General features: G+C 53.3%; 1 protein-coding gene across 3 annotated transcripts in view; it reads left to right on the plus strand.

Moving 5' to 3' along the window:
- Positions 1–11,716, plus strand: part of CLN6 (CLN6 transmembrane ER protein) — a 41,691-nt gene extending 29,975 nt beyond the window's left edge. For all 3 annotated transcript variants that reach the window (XM_072962188.1, XM_072962187.1, XM_072962189.1), the window contains 6 exons: positions 2,334–2,448; positions 5,581–5,679; positions 6,800–6,988; positions 7,299–7,354; positions 8,818–8,940; positions 10,455–11,716. In XM_072962188.1, the coding sequence (XP_072818289.1) occupies positions 2,446–2,448; positions 5,581–5,679; positions 6,800–6,988; positions 7,299–7,354; positions 8,818–8,940; positions 10,455–10,725 (741 nt within the window). In that variant the 5' untranslated portion in view covers positions 2,334–2,445 and the 3' untranslated portion in view covers positions 10,726–11,716. The remainder of the gene's footprint in view (positions 1–2,333; positions 2,449–5,580; positions 5,680–6,799; positions 6,989–7,298; positions 7,355–8,817; positions 8,941–10,454) is intronic.
- Positions 11,717–17,974: the final 6,258 nt, after the last annotated feature.

Below are 17,974 nucleotides of genomic sequence, written 5' to 3' on the forward strand. Positions count from 1 at the left end.
CCTCTGTACCACCTCTCCCTAGCATCAGAGACAACCACGGTGGCTTCTTTTAGCTGTTTCTATCAGTATTAAATTCATATTTCTAAATAATAATAAATGTTACGAATGTAACACTTTCTGTGAACCAGGCCCTCCTCTTAAGTTTTTGCATTTCAACCACAACTCTTGAGGTAGAATCCACTATTATCCCCCATTTTACAGGTGGAAACATTGAGGCTCAAGAGGTAACTTGCTCAAGATCTAATTAGTGGTGTAGCCAGGATATGAACCCAGGCAGTCTCCAAAGTCCATGCTCTTGAAAGCTATACTCAACTGCTATTTCTTGGTTTATCAATTTTAGCCTCTAAGCTAATGTTTACTAATTTCCTATTATGATTTGGTTCACTTATACCTCCCCCTTCTTCACAAGATGGTTTTTTTTTTTAATCACCATTTTTAGTTTTGCTCATTGTTACCTTTGTAACCTTAGGGAATATGTATATACCATTATTTCTTTTTTGGTCAGCTGTAGGCAGTGTCTCTTGATTCCTTTTTAAAAGGAGAATATTACTCCCCTAACCTAAACTTTAGCTTTCTTTGCCCTTTCCCCAATTCCCATCATCTAAAGTTTTACTTTTAAGTTGTCAAGGTTGAGAGTATTTACATGCTGTATTTTAATCATCATTGCCTTCCATGTTTTGTTTGTGGCTTGATTCTAAACTTGGAAAATTAATATATAATGTCTTTATTAGTTCAGCTATGTAAATGTTGTTCCCTACAGAGTCAAGTAATGTTTAGCAGTTACATTTGCTTTCTTATATGGCTTTCATTTTTCCCGGAGTTTCTAATTGCCTTTCTTTTTCTGCTCCTCTTATTATTTGCCTTCATTTTCTCATTTTGGTTCAAACTTTTCATCATGGCAGATATTTTCACCATGTGTAGACAGAACCAGAATCGGTCCCTCTACAGTCCCCATTCATAGGTCCCTGCTTGACTCCACCATGGCTGAGATGCCTACCTTTTCTGCCCGTCAGTCCTGTGGATGCCGCTGACTGCTTGAATATTTCAACTGTGTGGTATGCGCTGGGTGGTATCGCTCCCCAACTGTCGTGGTATCAGTTTCCCCATATGGTAGACCTGTAAGGCTGCGGAGGAGAGGAAGGGCCATCCTTGTCTTGGGTTACCTGCCCTGTGGTCAGAATCCCAGCAGAAGAGAACCAGCCAGATGCTGACCAATCTTGATTCCCAAGTTAGGTGTCTGCCCTGTACCTCTGCTTTTTCTTCCGGCCCTGCTCAGCCAGGCTGCACTCCTGACAGGGATCCCCAGTGACTGAGGTGCCTCCTCAGGTGGAGAAGGAAATCATTTCTGAGCCCCTAAACTATGTTTGGTACCCACAGCTTCCAGAGACCCATGCTTACCTGCTTCTGGGCTTTCAAAATGCCTTTATTTCCTAAACCAAAATCCTGCTTTTTGCCCAGTTTGAAGGTTTCCAGAGCAAAACACTGAGGGCTGTTATCTTCCTTCTCCATCCAAGTTCTGCAGGCCTTTTTGAGGCCTTGCCCCAGTGGCCACTAAGGGGAAGGGGCCGGGGGGGGGGGGCCTCTGTGCCAGTCACTCATCTCAACCTCATCTCAAACATCCTCACAGTTAGTCGGTGAGTATCTGCCCAGTCTGAAGGCCCAGCAGCCCCTCCCTGCTCTCCCTTCTACCTGGAAGCCAGGCATCTCCCCTCCCTGCATTGCCTTTCTCACTTCCCCACCTCCAGCCTTTGATCCTGCTCTCCGCCTGCTTTTCTGCCAACTTAAATCCACCTATCCATGGTTCCAGGCGCCCTTCCTTCAGGCAGGCTGTGCATCCTGCCCCAGGCCACACCAATCCCTTCATTTTTTTGACTTGGAAAATGGGGATAATATTCTGACCTTAAAGGGTTTCTGTGAGGATTAGAAGAGATAAATGAGATAATAAACGTAAAGAGCTATAACAGTGCCTGAAGTAGAGAAGGTGTTCAATAAAGGTCCGCTATCATTGTCCATCACCATGTTTCGTGTTTTTTTCAGCTACATTTGCACCCTCTGCTCCATCTGATTCCCCTGTCCTCTAGGTGAGAAAGCCCAGCAGTTATTACATCCCTGGGGCATTTTCCTTCCTGAATCACAGAGAAGCTGTGGTCAGGTCAGATGGCGTCCACTCCCAGGATACCTTCCCCTGGACCACAGTATTTCCAGCAAAACTCTTTTCCTGAAACTTAATCATGTGTGTTTCCTCCCGCCCCCAGATCTCTGTGGCTCATCTTTTGGGGGAAGCTTCCCGTGGGAGGAGAGGAGTTGACCCCTTCTGTCTGCTCCTTTCCCAGGCACAGCTCTGTCAAGGCTGATGAGGCCGCCGGCACGGCTCCCTTCCACCTCGACCTCTGGTTCTACTTGACCCTGCAGAACTGGGTCCTGGACTTTGGCCGCCCCATTGCTATGGTGAGCATGAAGCTGTGGACAAGAGTCCCAACCAGCAATGAGGACACATGGTGACTTGAATTAGCTGAGTGACCCCAGACGAGTCACGGCCCTTAGCAGTTAACTGTGAGAACAGGCCTGGGTACTTTCATGTCCTTTAGCTCCGTGACTGTGACCCATGGGGCAGGTGCCAGTGGGTGGGAGATCTGGGGCCCTGAACAGTCATACTGTGCCTACCCCCACCATATCCCACATCCAGGTTTACCAGATCAGCAAGCCAGACACAGGGGTATGGGAAAGAATCCCAGCTGCCTTCCCCACAGCCTTGGGATAGCATTGTTTTTCTGGAGGTGAGGCGTATAGGCTGATTTTGCACAATACGTATGACTTGAGCCTTGGGTCATTTTTTAGTGCCATCTGGTGAAACCATCCCCTTCCCTCCAAGGCTACCTATAGTGGTGGCCTCTACAGAGATTGATCCTGGAAGAGCATTGAAGCCCCTCACTTGTCATGGATGGATGAATGGATGGGTAGGTAGATAGTAGAAGGTGAAAAAAAATTGAGTGAGGGACAAGCATGTACCAAGTGGGTGGTTAAAAATAACCATATCCAACGCTGAAACTGACACCTTGCACATGCTAGTGATGATGCAAATTTGCAAAGCCCTTTGGGAAAACAGTTTGTCAAGGTGGTAACTAGTACCCAGAATAGTGCCTTGCAGGATATGTGTTCAGTGTCTTTGTAGTAAGTGAATAATAATTATAACAATAATAGTAAGGTAGAAATAGTGGTTAACATACATTGAGTGCTTACTTCATTCGAAGCTCTTTACATATTAAATTTATTTAGTTCAACACTATTACTAATCTCAATTTATAGATGAGATGACTTGAGGGTGGAGAGGGTAAGTGACTGGCTCAGGGTCACCCAACCAGCAGGTGGAGGAGCCAGCCCACTGGCCCGAGAGCCCACCCCCTCCTGTTATATATATACCCAGAACCCTAACGTGTTCAACCCTCCTGACTCAGTAAGACCTCTTCCAAGAATGTGCCCTGAAGATGTAATCTGCAAGACACCAGCCCCTGTACCAAAGATGTTCATTGCAGTGTTGCTTACAGGAGGCGAAACTTGGAAGTGACTTCAGTGTCCAGCCAAGATCAACTTGGCTACACCCAGTGTAGAGGTTGCTACCTGGGCATTAAACAGGAATTATGGATACTATAGAGGAACCTGGAATGTTTAAGGAGAAAAAAAGATGCCTAAGGGACAGGCAGTCAGTAACAACTGTTAATCCTGTATCCGCTGGATCAGAGACTTGAAGGGGATGAAGAAAAGCTTCCTGGCAGCAGTGTCAGGGAGGAGTTATGACGGATGCTGGATCTCCTTTCTGCAGATTTTCCATGAGGTTTATGTGCCTTTTTTTAAATGTAGAAGAAAGAAAAGGGACTAAGCCAGGAGTCAGGGCACCTCGTCAGGTTTGTGGGCAAGTCACTGTCCCCCGAGCTTTGGTTCTCTCATCTCAAGAAGACTCCTTGAACTAGCCGTTCTGAGCCCCCTTCCAGCATGAAGGTCCCACATACTGGGGAACAGAGGAGCTGCCCACCAAACTGGTGTTACGGGGAGAGGGGAGATGAAGCCAGGAGTGGCCCGTGGCCCTCCTCACTCGCTAGGGCTTAGCCTCATGTGGCCTAATAGGGATCTTCTGTTGGAGAAATCACTTCCCCCATCCTGGCCAGAGTTGCTGTGGCCACTATAACCCTGAGCGGGCTCGTCATATTTGAAAAGCTGGTGTAGACACGAGCTTTTCAGTTGTACACATTGATAGTCCCAAATTTAACTACAACCACAAAACAAACTTTTTACAAGTTATAAAAGTAATATGTCATATTATAAGGGGAGGAATGATGGGCAGTTCCTACTCAGGTATATAAAGAAGTGTGAGACGCCCCCTTTCAGTCTCACCCTGACAGTTTGGGGCACATCCTTCCACTCCTTTCTCGACTCATGCAAACATATGTATACATCCTTTTTTTTTCCTCTAACCAAAATGAGATTTTATTTCATCCCTTATTCTACAACTTGCTTGATTTACTCTACAGTACATCATGGATATCTCTCCATGTCATTTCTGTTAATGGCTACTTAACCTTCTGTAGTAAAGACAGTGTATTCAGCTAATCCTGTTCGGTTGAAGAGTTGGCCTGTTTCCGATATTTCGCTATCAGAGTGTTTCGGCGAGCATGAATATCTTGCTGTAGATAAAGGTACAGTTATGCACACACATACCAAGTAAGAAAGAGAGAGAATGAGATTCCTGTGTCCTAAGAGTTTTATTTCTGCAGGTTCATTTTATCCAACACATTTTTTTAATTAAAAGACACATTTAAATTTTTGATTGATGTTTATGGTCATTACACGTGTTCTCAATCAACAGATAATGGAGGTACAGTTGGGCAGAGCAGGGGCTGTGAAGTGTTTTGAGCTCAGGTGAGGGTTTTCACGCTGAGGACTCGCTGGGGTAGACCAGTAGGAGGACAAGGGAATTCCGGACGGGAATGGCCCCAGCCTGCCTGCCTCTCTTAGGAAAGGAAGAACTGAAGCTACTTTATAGGTCTCCCTGTTTTCTTCTTTGTTTCATAATGTGTAGTTTCGACCTGAAATGGTCCCACCTGCTCAGTGGACAGAGTGTTTGTCCACACCTGGGTGGCCGGGAGATCTGGTCGTCATCCTAGGACTTGCAGTGTCGGATCCCTAAGGGTCTGTGTAGACCCCTGGGCCACATTTCTTGTGTTTCAGATGGGGAAACTGAGGCCTGAGAGACAAAGAACTTGCCCAGGGTCACCCAGAAAGTTGGTGGCACAGCTGAGTCCCAAGAAAGCCTCCAACTCCCAGGCCAGTACCTGGTGACATTGACTTACTACCTGGGGGAGAGGGACCCACAGGGTCAGGCCGTGGATTCACATCAGCTGTGTGCCTGGGGACAAGTCCGTTTACTTTCTCTGGAACTTGGTTTGTCTGTCTGAAAAGACCCTCACCCCAGGGCTGCTGAGAAGTTCCCGGGAGATCACAGGAAGAACTGAGTGTGTGCAGGGGGCTTCTGAGGGCCTCCTGGGGCCGTGCCTGGTGAGCATCACTCCTCTCCTTGCTCCCCAGCTGGTGTTCCCTCTCGAATGGTTTCCGCTCAACAAGCCCAGCGTGGGGGACTACTTCCACATGGCCTACAACATCATCACGCCCTTCCTCCTGCTCAAGGTACAGTGCCGGGCTCCCTGCCCTCCCTTCCTGCCCTCATTGCTCCCCCCCCCCCCAGCAGGGAGCTGGTGCTGAGCCCTGGAAGTGCCCTGAATCAGGCTTTCCCCTGCCCAATTTTGGGGGACGAAGTCTGTGATACAAAGATGTGTCAAGAGCCCGGGGCCCCAGGGGAGGCAGGGGGATGGAGAAGGCCTCCCCAAAGAGGGGCGTTTGATGTGGGCCCCTGCCTGGGGGTGACCTGGGAGAGACCTTCAGACAGGAGAACCTGAAGACAAGGCTGGGCTTGAGAAACCATAACACATTTGGGGAGGCTGAGATGGAAGGAGTGGCTGGGTTGCCCAGGGAGAAGTCAGGGACCAGTTGGGAAGGCACATGGGGACCAGGGGGCAGAAAAGGCAGCAAAGGAGGGTGAACTCTCCCCTCTGGCCTGGAGATCCCTGACTCTGAGATAGCCCTGGGAGCACAGAGCAGTCGCCTAGATGCCTCTGGGAGATTAACTGTATCCATCTCCCAAATGCAGTTCTTGGCAGAGCTGCTGGCTTTGCATTTTGCCAAATAAAGGCTCTGAAATCAACTATCTCCCTCTACTATCCCGGTCATTTTGTTTTCAGAGAGACATTTCAAACCTTCAAAAGTACCAAAGGTATAACCTCAGAATTCAGAGGAATATTTAGTTAAGTAATTTAGTTTCAGAAGCACCCCCCCCCCATTCCTGTTGTTTTGCTGGCGTGGATCAGTTGCTCAGAAATGGGAGGGTCTCAGCAGGCCAGCCCAGCCACGCAGGAGCAGAACTGGGGGTGTGGGAGGTCAGGGCCTGGACCCCAGACGCTTGTGTTGAAGGCCTGGCTGTCACCTTCAGCACGTGGCTTGTGTGTGACCTTGGGTAATGAGCCTGTTTCCTCACCACAAAAAGAGGGTGCTGTTCCCCAGCTTCTCCTGGGTTCACAGGGATCCTGTGAGACTGGAGGCTGGGTTAGGCCACTAAAGGGACCCACCAATTTGAGAGTGACTTTCTAGCTAAGGATGTCCATCCCAGCCCAGGTGTGAGGGAGGGAAGCGGAGGGTGTCTGTATAGGGACAGAGGCGGGGGTCATGCTGCCGCGCCTCCCTCTGACCTCAGCTCATCGAGCGGTCCCCCCGCACCCTGCCGCGCTCCATGATCTACGTCAGCATCATCACCTTCATCATGGGCGCCAGCATCCACCTGGTGGGCGACTCCGTGAACCACCGCCTTATCTTCAGCGGCTACCAGAACCACCTGTCGGTCCGCGAGAACCCCATCATCAAGAATCTCAAGCCAGAGACGCTGGTGAGGCCGCCCCCCCGCGCCCCTGCCCCCTCCCCCACCTCCCACCCCCGCATGTAAGCCCTGGGGCACAGTCTGTCCTGGAGGTCAGAGAGACTGCGGGAGCCAGGTCACGGGGCCAAGCTAGGATGCTCCTGTCACCAGGAAGTGGCATGTTGGCTCCCACCTGGGCCCCCTCCTCTTCATAGGGAGGGACTGAGGGCAGCTGGGGGAGGCGGGCGTGCGGGGAGGGTGGCCGCTGCCCCACCCCCACCCCCGCCACCTCCCTGAAGCCCCTCCCCCTCTGCCCCTGCCTCGCCGCTGCCGCCCGCAGATCGACTCCTTCGAGCTGCTCTACTACTACGACGAGTACCTGGGCCACTCCATGTGGTGAGTGATGGGGCCCGTGGTCCCGGGCGGCTCTGCCGCGGACTCGGGGACGCTGAGCAGCTCTGGGCCGCGGGGCGCCAGGTGTGGAGCGCGGCGGCTGGAAGGGCGCGCTCTTCCCGGGCGGCGGCGCTGTCACTCGGCTCCGGCAAGGCAGCTGCGTCGCCCTCCAGCCCGCGGTGCCCGCGGCGGCCACGAGAGGGCAGCGAGCGGCTGTCCTCGCAGGGCCGAGGCTGCCGCGCTGATAAACAACCGCCCCCACAAGGGGATGGGGATGGGGACCGAGAGGACCAGGCCGCGATCTTGGGCATGAGAGGCGGCAGGAAGCCGAGGAGGGCCGGCTGGACCAGGCTGGGGGCAGGGTAGGAGTGGGGGTGCTGTCTGTGCTCGCCCCTCCGAACTCCGAGGAGAGCTTCGCCCCCCACCCCCTCACGGCAGGGCAGGAACCCTGGCACATGCAGATCAGCCACAGGAGACTCCGGGCCCAAGCTGGGGGCAGTCGTCCGTTCCAGGTCGCAGGATGAACTGGGGCCAGTGGGAAGGGGTTGGACATGGGTTGATGGCTAGTGACAGAGCCAGGCCTGGACCTGGGTGGCCCCACTCCTGGGTGAGGTGGGCTCCCTCCTGTCGCACGTGCCCTGCACTGTGTTTCCAGGGTCTGTTTTGGGGCCTGGAAAGTCGGTGGGGGGCGGGGAGGGGGTGTCCCTGGGCAGACAGGCCTCTTGCCAGTTCTCCCTGGCCTTTGCCGGAAGACCCTTCCCGTGGAAGGTTGGGGAAGGGAGGAGGCGGAGGAACAGAGGCCTGGAGAAGTGAAACTGCAGGACAGGACTGGGAGTGTGTGGGGGCCGTAAGAGCAGGAGGTGGGAGGTCAGGAGACAAGGAGGTGAGAAGAGAAAGGGGGTGCGGATGAGAGATGGCACAGGTGCGTGGGGAAGGAGAAAGGGTGGTACTTTTGGGGTGAGGTGTGTGTGTGGGAAGGGTGAGGCTGTGGGCTGACTGAGAGCTCCTTGGAGGCCCCCCCAGTGGGTCTGTTTTCCCCGCTTCTTTTTTTAAGCTGGGACCTCAGCCCTGCTGGCTACACCCATTTCCAGGCCAGTGAGTGCTAGTGTTCAGCACGTGTCTGAGTCAGATGCATCCTCACCCCCTTACCCATCCTGCAACACAGCGTGAATGAGGCAGCCAGGGCAGTGTGGGAGGGAGCCCCCACCCCATGACCAGCCTGTGGGCATCTGGTCTGCATATGCTCAGGGAGCAGGCCTCACCTTCCTGCTTCCCTCCTGTTCTACCCTGGACGCCCTGTTCGGGAAAGGCTGTCAGGGAAGTGCCCGTACCCAAACCAGGTATTTTTGTAAACTGTTAAGTGACTGCGTGGGGTGGTGCAGAGAACCAGCACAAGGGTGAGTGGGGAAGAGGTTATGGGTGGGGTAGCCGGGCAGGCGTCTGAGGCGCTGGCTTCCCTGTCGCAGGTACATCCCCTTCTTCCTCATCCTCTTCATGTACTTCAGCGGCTGCTTCACTCCCACCAAAGCTGAAAGCTCAATGCCAGGGGCAGCCCTGCTCCTGGTGGTGCCCAGTGGCCTGTACTACTGGTGAGTGGACCTCTGGCCTGGGCTGGGGGAGGGTGGGGGCCCTCAGAGAGCTAGCTACGGAAAATGTGCTCTTAACCCCCGTGTGACCCCAGGTCAGACTCTCCCTCCTGGGGCCCCTGTGTCATCCTCTTCTAGTGGGGACTGTGACAGTGCCTTGTGGTGGCTGCTCTGTTGCCAAGAAGCCAGGCTTGAGTATGGCCTCTCCACACTCCGAGTGCTACCTTGGGGCCAGTAGACTCCAACACCACACGCTGTAGAGCCCTGAGGGCCTCAGTTTCCTCCTCTGTGAAATGGGGATAATACCTGCCTGTCTCGCTCTTGGGATATGGTGAGAATCCAGGGGAGAGAAAGGGGCTTCATAAACTTCAGGGCAGATAAGGGGGGAATGTCAGAGCCTCAGGGGCTGCCCGCCTGGTTGCTTTTCCCTCCAGCTCTCTCTTCCCACTCCAGAGGACCCAGGCCTCAGCCAGCCTCTTCCTCAGTCACTTCTGCTCCAGATCCAGGCTCCCCTGGGGATTGTGGGTGTCCTAGAAAGGGCTGAGTCCTTCTCCGGTGGGAAGCTTCCAGCAAAATAAAAAGGGGCCTGCTCCAGCCCACCTCCAGGGGCTGCTGCTGGCCGGCCGAGGGGGTCCACCAGGGCGAATCTATAGGCCCGCTGAGAACAGGGTTAGAAGGAATGGGTAGCAGCTACAGCTGGAGGGAAAGAGGTGAGACGTGGCCTGTTCTTACCCATGGCCTGTGGGTGCAGTGATAGCTTTTCCAAGTACATAGTTCTTGTCAGTAACCTTGAGAGATAGCCATGTATGTATGCCCCCTTTATGAGTAGGAAAACAGAGGCTCCGTGATGTCATGTGAATTCCCCACAGAGACACAGCCGCTAAGTTGCAGAGCGATGTGGCTCCTTGAGTGGGATGGGTCAGCACTGAGGTTCTCTCTAGAAACCGGGGAATAGACCAGATGTGTGCTAGGTAGGTACTGCCTTAGATACCACAGGGAACCCTGGGAGATCTCAGAATTTGTCCCAGCCTTCAAGGAGACAGTAATGACAACCCTCATAAATTGAAACTGCATTCCCAAACTCAAAACCCATTAGGGACCAAGATGGTAGCAAATGCATCAAGCAGGCATCAAGTGAGGCAGTAGGGAAAGGTGGGGACTGTGGCTAGCTGCGGAACGGTCCTCTCTCTCAGGGGAGCAGCTGCTTTCTCCTCTGATCAGTTACTGTGATGTGGGAATATAAGCCTAGTGTGAGCAGGGGAGCAAGAAATCCACATTTGCAGGTAATCTGTTATTTAAATATCGGCAACAAACTCAATGTTTGAAGAAAAAATAGTAACTGTACAAGCCCAATCAACATGCTGCTTACAGGCCATGGCTCAGAGGAATGTGGTCCCCCGAGCCTCTGGCTCCATGTGCTGTTCTGACTGATGGGGAGGGCAGCCTGGTCCTGAGGGAATGCCAGGCAGGGTGGGCTGTCGTGACACCCACTGCAGCTCAGCCACTGGCCTCCTCAGGTACCTGGTCACCGAGGGCCAGATCTTCATCCTCTTCATCTTCACCTTCTTCGCCATGCTGGCGCTCGTCCTGCACCAGAAGCGCAAACGCCTCTTCCTGGACAGCAACGGCCTCTTCCTCCTCTATTCCTTCGCCCTCACCCTCCTGCTCGTGGCGCTCTGGGTCGCCTGGCTGTGGAATGACCCTGTGCTCAGGAAGAAGTACCCGGGTGTCATCTACGTGCCTGAGCCCTGGGCCTTCTACACCCTCCATGTCAGCAGCCGACACTGAGTCCCGGGCACCAGCCACCCGGTGTGCTCTGCCTGCCGGGGAGATGGACCGCAGAGGGCATCGCTGCAAGATGCAATTATTCTGGTCAAATCTCTGTTGGGTTGGGCTTTTTCCAGGATGGGATTTAGTCTGAGGCAGTGTGTCCAGGCCGAGACAAGTTCCTGCCTTCCTGTACATCTGACTGCAGTCGGGCCCTCTCACTCTGCTTAGGGCTGGTCTCTTCCTAGGGTGCTTCTGGCTCACTCTGCAGACCCACCCTGACCCTGGAGGCCACATTACACAGGTTACGTGAACTTTCTGTGCATTACTGAGCAAAACACATCCTTCCTCTAGGCCTCATTTTCACCAGATGGGCCCACGGGCCCCAAGTTTGTAGCCTCGTCTTGGGGCACCTCAGGCTGCTTGGGGTAGTGGGCCAGCCAACCCTGGGGGCCAGAGACCCGTCCTCCCCCCGCACTATTGGCCTGATCTCAGGGTCTGGCTGTGGTAGCCCTCCAGCTACCTCCTCCTGGAAGCTCTCCCCCCCCCCCGATTCATGGCACCCCCTTCACATCAGCCTGACCACAGGTTTTTGAGCGGCAGCTGAAGGCCAAGTTCTCATGCACTTGGACTATTCCCTGAGCCCCTCAGTAGGGGCAGGGGGCGTCTTGAGGTTCTCTTCAGTCAGCCCTGCCTCAGCCTAAATGTCATGTCTTCTGCCAGCTGCCCTGCTCCCATAACAGGGAGGCCTCATTCCCAGCAGGATACCCCTGCCCCACGCCTGCCCCCAGGCCTCATCCAGCTGCAGGGACCACAGCCTCACTTCACCCAGCACCAGCCCGTGGCTCTCCGGGGGGGGGGGCCTGCCTCGCCCTCCCCAGGCCCTGTCTCCTCTCCAGTGTTACTCAGGGAGCCCTGTGCCTCAGATTCCCCTCCTATGTGCAGGTCCCCCCGCTCCAGGTCAGTCCCCATCAGGTGGTGAGAGGTGTGAATAAAGACAGTGTGAAGCCAAGCCTGGCCGGCTGCTGCTGCCGCCTTTGGGTATGAATTTGGGAGGTGGGAAGCGGGAGGTCCTGGGAGCAGGGGAGGGAGTGGCTTGTCTGGGGCCCTGGGCCGACCCCGGGGGCCGCTCAGCCCCACCTGGCTGGGAGCAGATGCTGCCAGTGCCCACTGCCCCTCCATGCCACTTGGTAGGACCCCAAGGTGGGAGTGAGCCCCCCAGAAGGGCCGCCTTGGTCATTCCCAGCTCTCTTCAGGGGGGTCTGGGGGCTGTGGGGGTGGGCTGCATTAGAGAGGAGACGCTTGCACCTTCATATGCCATGCTGTGGTGAGAAAAACATCTTTTGAGAAAAGCAACTTTGTTTCCCAGAGTTCCTGGGCAGGGGCTCTGATAACCCTTCTCTCCCCCAGTCCTGACCTTTAGAATAAGGACCTGAGTTTATGATTCCTGCTGTATAAATCCCCGGTTTGCTCCACCCCGCCCCCCCGGGACCTTTTCACATAACCACTTCGAGTTTAAACCCATGAAAAGTTGGTGCCCTCGGTCCCCGCCACCTTATGAGTAACAGGTGCTTGCTGCCCTGTGTGCTCTGGACCTGGGGCAGAGGACTGCCCTTCCCCCAGCTCACGGCGCCCCCTGGCTTCTGGGACCTGAAATGATCAATCTTGTGACTACTTCCTTTGTGCGGATGTGCCCTCAGTCAAAACCCGGTGGGTTTCACTTTCCCAAAGCGGGAGCTGGATGACGGGGGCGCTGCCTGCCGCCCCTGCGTGGCTGGCTCATGCCCCCTCAATCAGCACGTCACAGTCTGCATATTCAATACACCAACTCTGGCGTCTCAGCACACAAGGGCCCCCACCTGCCCAGCAACCTCCTTTGACTCCTTCCCTCCCTCGAGGACACTGCTCTTCCAAACCCTGTCCTGGGCTTGTTCTCCACAGAAGGGCTTAATGGCTATCTTCGGAGCAGGCACAGACCTGGTTATGTGGGTCTGAAGTGCGTACGATTTGAGGGGCACTTGACAAGAAAACAGTAAAAACATATATCTATATGAAAGTGAGTATTTTGAATGGAAAAAAAATCAGCAAACTGTTGGGGACTTGGAGATTCATGTCCCTCTTGACCAAGATCTCTGGGCAATTTACTAGGAACACTTTCCTAGAAATAATTCGTAATTACAACCTGGCTTCACTCCACTTAGAAAACTAAGTTAGTGGTTCTCAAAGTGCGGCCCTAACTGGCAGCATGTGGATGGCAGAAGGAAATGCAAATTCTTGCCCCCTTCCACCTCCTGAATCAGAAACTCTGTACACTGGAAAGTAACACAACATTGTACAGCAACTATGCTTCAATTAAAAAAAAAAACTAGTGATGGGGACCTGCAGGTGAACAAAATCTCGGCCCCCAAGTGGGAGGGCCAACTGTTCCTCATGGTGCACTGAAGTGTGGCATACACGGGACACAGTAAAGCGTACAGTTTGATGTTTTGTGTAGTGAACCCTCATGTAGTCACCACCCCATGCAGGTGTTCTTGATCATATGCACGCCATTCCTTGGAGGCTCCTAAAAACCAAAAAAAGGAGTTGGCAAGGGTGTGTCAGTTTGGTTGCCTTTGGGGGCACACAGCCCCAACCCCAGCACACACTGACCTAAATCTAAACCGAGTCCCTGCTTTATTCACATGACTATCCAATCCTCTTAATCTTAGGACTTGGTCAGTAACTCCCTGCGTGCCTGCCCCTCCCCAGCCGCTGGTTTCCCTGGTAACTGATAAGCCAGCCTGATAACAATTCTGAATAGCAAAAACTGCTGCTATGTCCTGTGTGCCAACCGCCATGCACGGTAGGGTGTCTCTCCAGGATGTTGCTTCGGACATGTAAGACTCCCCTACCCAACACATTGTTGACATCTCTGTCACTGTCTCAGGGGCTATTTCTTCGGCCTCAAGGTGGGGCAATTACAGGGCTCACAGGCCTGTGGGATGCAGCCCAACAACTGGAGAGCCAACCAGGAAGCCACGGAAACTCCCCTGAGCGCCAAGATGTCAGGGAACAAGGATGGGGAATGGAAGGTTGCAGGGGAATTCGGGGTGGCCGCGCAGTCGCGTGTGGGGCCCTGTGGTGACTGTCCTTGATGAATGGGGGCCACCAAGAGACTACAGAGAATCCATAGACAGCCCGGGTGTTGTGGAGGAGTTGGGTGCCATTACTGGGGGTAAAAGGAAGCCAGACGGTGAGGCAGCGGCGGCAGCCGTGGGCCTCCTGCTGGCACAGCAGAAGGGGAGGTAGCTTCCCCAACAGAGAGGCTGGAGAGTCGTGGCGCATCCAGATTGGAACCCCAAGGTGTGGGACCCTATCGACAGCACTGAGAAAGAAGAGGTAGAAGATGGGGAGAAGGTCCTAGCGGACCCTGTCTCACAGGATACAGATGAAGAGCAGCTCCCTCGCCCAGTGCAGAGGCAGCTAACCACTGTGGGTCTCTCTCTTCCATCATGTTGTTGGTACTCTGTTAACCTCAGAGTCGCTTTCCAGTTTAAAAGCAGTAGCCCCGGTGGTATCCTCTGTGGCTCGTGGCTCATCTGGCTGCACAGGGATGGCTGGTAAATGCAGACAAAACGCAAGGGCCCGGATTATCTGTCAAATACTTGGGTGTTATCTTGTTGGATAAGACAAAAGTGGTGTCCTCAGCAGTGACCGGCAAAATACAAGCTACCCCCGACCCACCACCCCTAAACGATTACAAACATGTCTAGGGCTTTTGGACTATTGGAAGCCTTTTATCCTGCATCTGGTCCAACCAAACTTTGCAAGCTTCGTACAGCTTTGGAAAGAAGCAGGGTACCAGGATTGGGCATGGAGAGTAAGACGCCTTCACCCAAGCCAAGGTGGCTGTTAAGCAGAGTCAGGCATCAGGGATACTGACTCAGGGACAGGCTTGTACATTGGACGTGGCTAGTTACCTGGAAGCGTTAGGCTGGGGACTGTGGCATTGGCAAAATAACAAGTAGCTTTGGGCTTCCAGTCCCAATTATGGAAGGGGACAGATTAACAATATAGTGTGATGGAACAAGAGCTATGTGCAATCTACGATGCTTTACGGCAGGTGAAAGACATTACCAAAGGCAGCCTGGTGACTGTATGTGCTCAGTATCCCATAGCTGGATACTTTCTGGAAGGCCTAGTCCAGGCACGCACAAGTCCAGCCGTAGCTAAGTGGCATGCCTGTTTAAGTCAACGTAGCACTTTATCTATTAGCTCCTTGAGTGCAGAGTTACACACTGTCTTAAGCCCGGTTACCTACACCGCTGGGGACCCCGCCAGCCTGACGGAGACGCTGATCCTCCTGATACCATCTTCAGTGGAAGAAGGCCGAGGCCCCACCCCTTGGAGGCACGGTGCACAGATGCGTCTGCGCGGGATAGTCCATGCGTGTGGACCCCAGAGGGCACCCAGCCTGTGATGGACAGTATCCTAGTGGATGTAGTGGAAAGCCCCACATTGTGTGGTGACAGGGCGCCCCCTATGGGGAGAGGACACTGATAGCTCCCAAGGAACCCATTTGACCGTCCACGAAGTTCAGGAATGAGCTGGTAAAAATGGCAGACACTGGCATTTCCACATGCCCTCCAACCCCATCACTGCCAGGCTAGTCAATAGGATGAATGGGCTACTTAACCAACAAGTGGGATGGGAAACCTGCTCTCCCCACGTGTGAGCGAGGAAGCTAACTCAAGCCCTGTGAGCTGTGACTCGACATCCCAAAGCAATCGTCCCAGTGCGTCATTGCCATGTTAACCTAGAGACAACTAGTCCACCCCACAGTTCAACTGTCAACCACTGAAGGACCGTTGCCAACTGTCAGTCAGGACAATAACCTACTTTTGCCCCCAGAGCCACCCCCAGGGGAACACATTATAAACGGCCCTGGAGTTGTCAAGTAAGTCCCCAGTGGTTTGGGTTTGCCGCCTGGTGGGGAATAGGATTAGAAAGAGACTTTAGACCATAATTCAAAAAGACACCTGCACCCCAATGTTCATAGCAGCACTATTTACAATACCCAAGACATGGAAACAAACTAAATGTCCCTCGACAGATGACTGGATAAAGATGTGGTATATTTATACAACAGAATACTATTCAGCCATAAAAAATGATAACATAATGCCATTTGCAGCAACATGGATGGCCCTGGAGAATGTCATTCTAATTGAAGTAAGCCAGAAAGAGAAAGAAAAATACCATATGATATCACTCATATGTGGAATCAAAAAATAAAAAAGACAAATGAACTTAAATATAAAACAGAAACAGACTCAGACATAGAACAGAAACTTGTGGTTGCCAGGGGTGAGGGGGGTGGGAAGGGACAGACTGGGAGTTCGAGATTTGTAGATACTGACAGAGATATATATAGAACAGATAAACAAGTTTGTACTGTATAGCACAGGGAAATACATTCAAGATCTTGTGGTAGCTCATGGTGAAAAAGAATATGAAAATGAATGTATATTCATGTATGACTGAAGCATTGTGCTGTACACCAGAAATTAACACAACATTGTAAACTGACTATACCTCAATAAAAAAAAAAGAAAAAGAAAAAGAGACTTAGAGATTTCACCTGTCTTCTACCCGGCCCCACTGAAGACCACTAAGTTAATTAATCCAGGTCCCCCACTGGAGAACAGCAGTGTCCCCTCCTCTCCTGCCCCAGCACCAGCTATGGGGACCCAGGGTGGACAGGTGGACAAACCACAGGCAGGGGTGGTGTCAACTCAGAACGCCGTTACTGCTCGTATTTTGCTTAATGGTCATGATCTCCATTAAACATCTTATATTGCGTCCCTAATCTGAGGGGAGGGAATCTGTCTGTGGGCTGGGCAGCAATGATGACCTCACTGGGAAATGAGTCTGCCTGCTGGGTCTGCAGTGAGATGTTCGTGTCGTTCTCCTCTGGACTGCCATGAAAAATTGACCCGATAAGCGCTCGATTCCAAAACTTGCCCACGTCTTGGTGAGTTACTATCTTCAGCATTACTCAGTGTCTCAGTGTTGAGCCCTTTAGCTGCTGTTGTCCGTGCTGCGTGTGTGGCATTTGGTTGCCACGCGCCTCTGCACACCCGACCCCAGGGATGTCCCAGGAGGGGCAGACCAAGGTTGTGAGGGTTGCACACACGTCAGGCTGGCGTGTAGGGTCAGGCCACTCAAGATGGCTGTGCTCTTGCTCTCTGTCCATCCCCTGCTCAACCAGTCCCTGCCTCACCTGTACCCTGTTCACATGACTAATCCATCCTCTTAATCATAGGGTTTAATCAGTAACTACCTAGTGCTTGCCCCTGCCCCAGCCTTTGGTTTCCTTGGTAACCAATGAGCCACCCTGACGTCACCTCCCCCATGTAAACGGTAGCCTCCCTCTCCCTGGAGGAGTGGAAACTGCTTCTGCGGTCCTGCCTGCCGTCTGCCCAGCAGGGTGGGGTGTCGCTCTAGGACTTTGCTTCAAGCGTGTAAGATTTAACTGTCCAATAAACTGGTATCTGGGTCTGGGCTCTTCAGTCTCGAGGGCCAGCAACTACAAGACCTGCAGGCGAGCAGTGCAGCCTGACAGTCCTGTCTCCCCCATGCGCCCCTTTGCAAACGCTGGGTGATTCCAAATGAGCGCTTTGGCCTGGCCGCTCCAGGCGCCCCTGCCAAGCATCAGCTCTGTGTCTCTATCCTTCCAAGGCCCCCCGCCCCCGACATTCCCTCATCTCTTCTCTCTTCAAGGCTGTTAAGGGGAAGTGCCCCTTCTCTCCGGCCCACAACTCGCCTTTCGTCAGAATCCTCCGAGGTGGCGAGGGTAGGAGGGAGATTAGACCAAGGAGGGCCCCACCCATGCATCCTGAGCAAATTAGCAACAGGTCCCTCCTCTGCACACGTGCAGCTCCTTTCCAGGACCCACTCATCCCTGGAGCCGGGAGCCCTGGTGCAGTGCACCACCTGTGCAGCCGTCCATGCCGGTCCTGACAAAGTGTGCGGACCCTGGAGTCTGAGCCCCCATAGGCAGGGCAGCCACCGGCCGGCCGTGGACAAGGGATACAACAGGTATCTGGGAGACCAAGGGGGAGACCCAGCTGTGCCCAGTGCGGCAGCTCCAGGGAACCGCCCCATCCTGCCTTCACTTCCTCAGTTCGTGTGGGGAGGGGCGGGCGGCACAAACCGCTGAGGAAATGAAGAGTCAGCAGCTTCTGCAGGAAGGGGTGGGGGCTGCAGTGGGGAGAGGAGGGGAAGGAAG

The sequence above is a fragment of the Vicugna pacos genome, chromosome 6 (genome assembly GCF_048564905.1).
Source record: "Vicugna pacos chromosome 6, VicPac4, whole genome shotgun sequence".
Lineage (NCBI taxonomy): Eukaryota > Metazoa > Chordata > Mammalia > Artiodactyla > Camelidae > Vicugna > Vicugna pacos.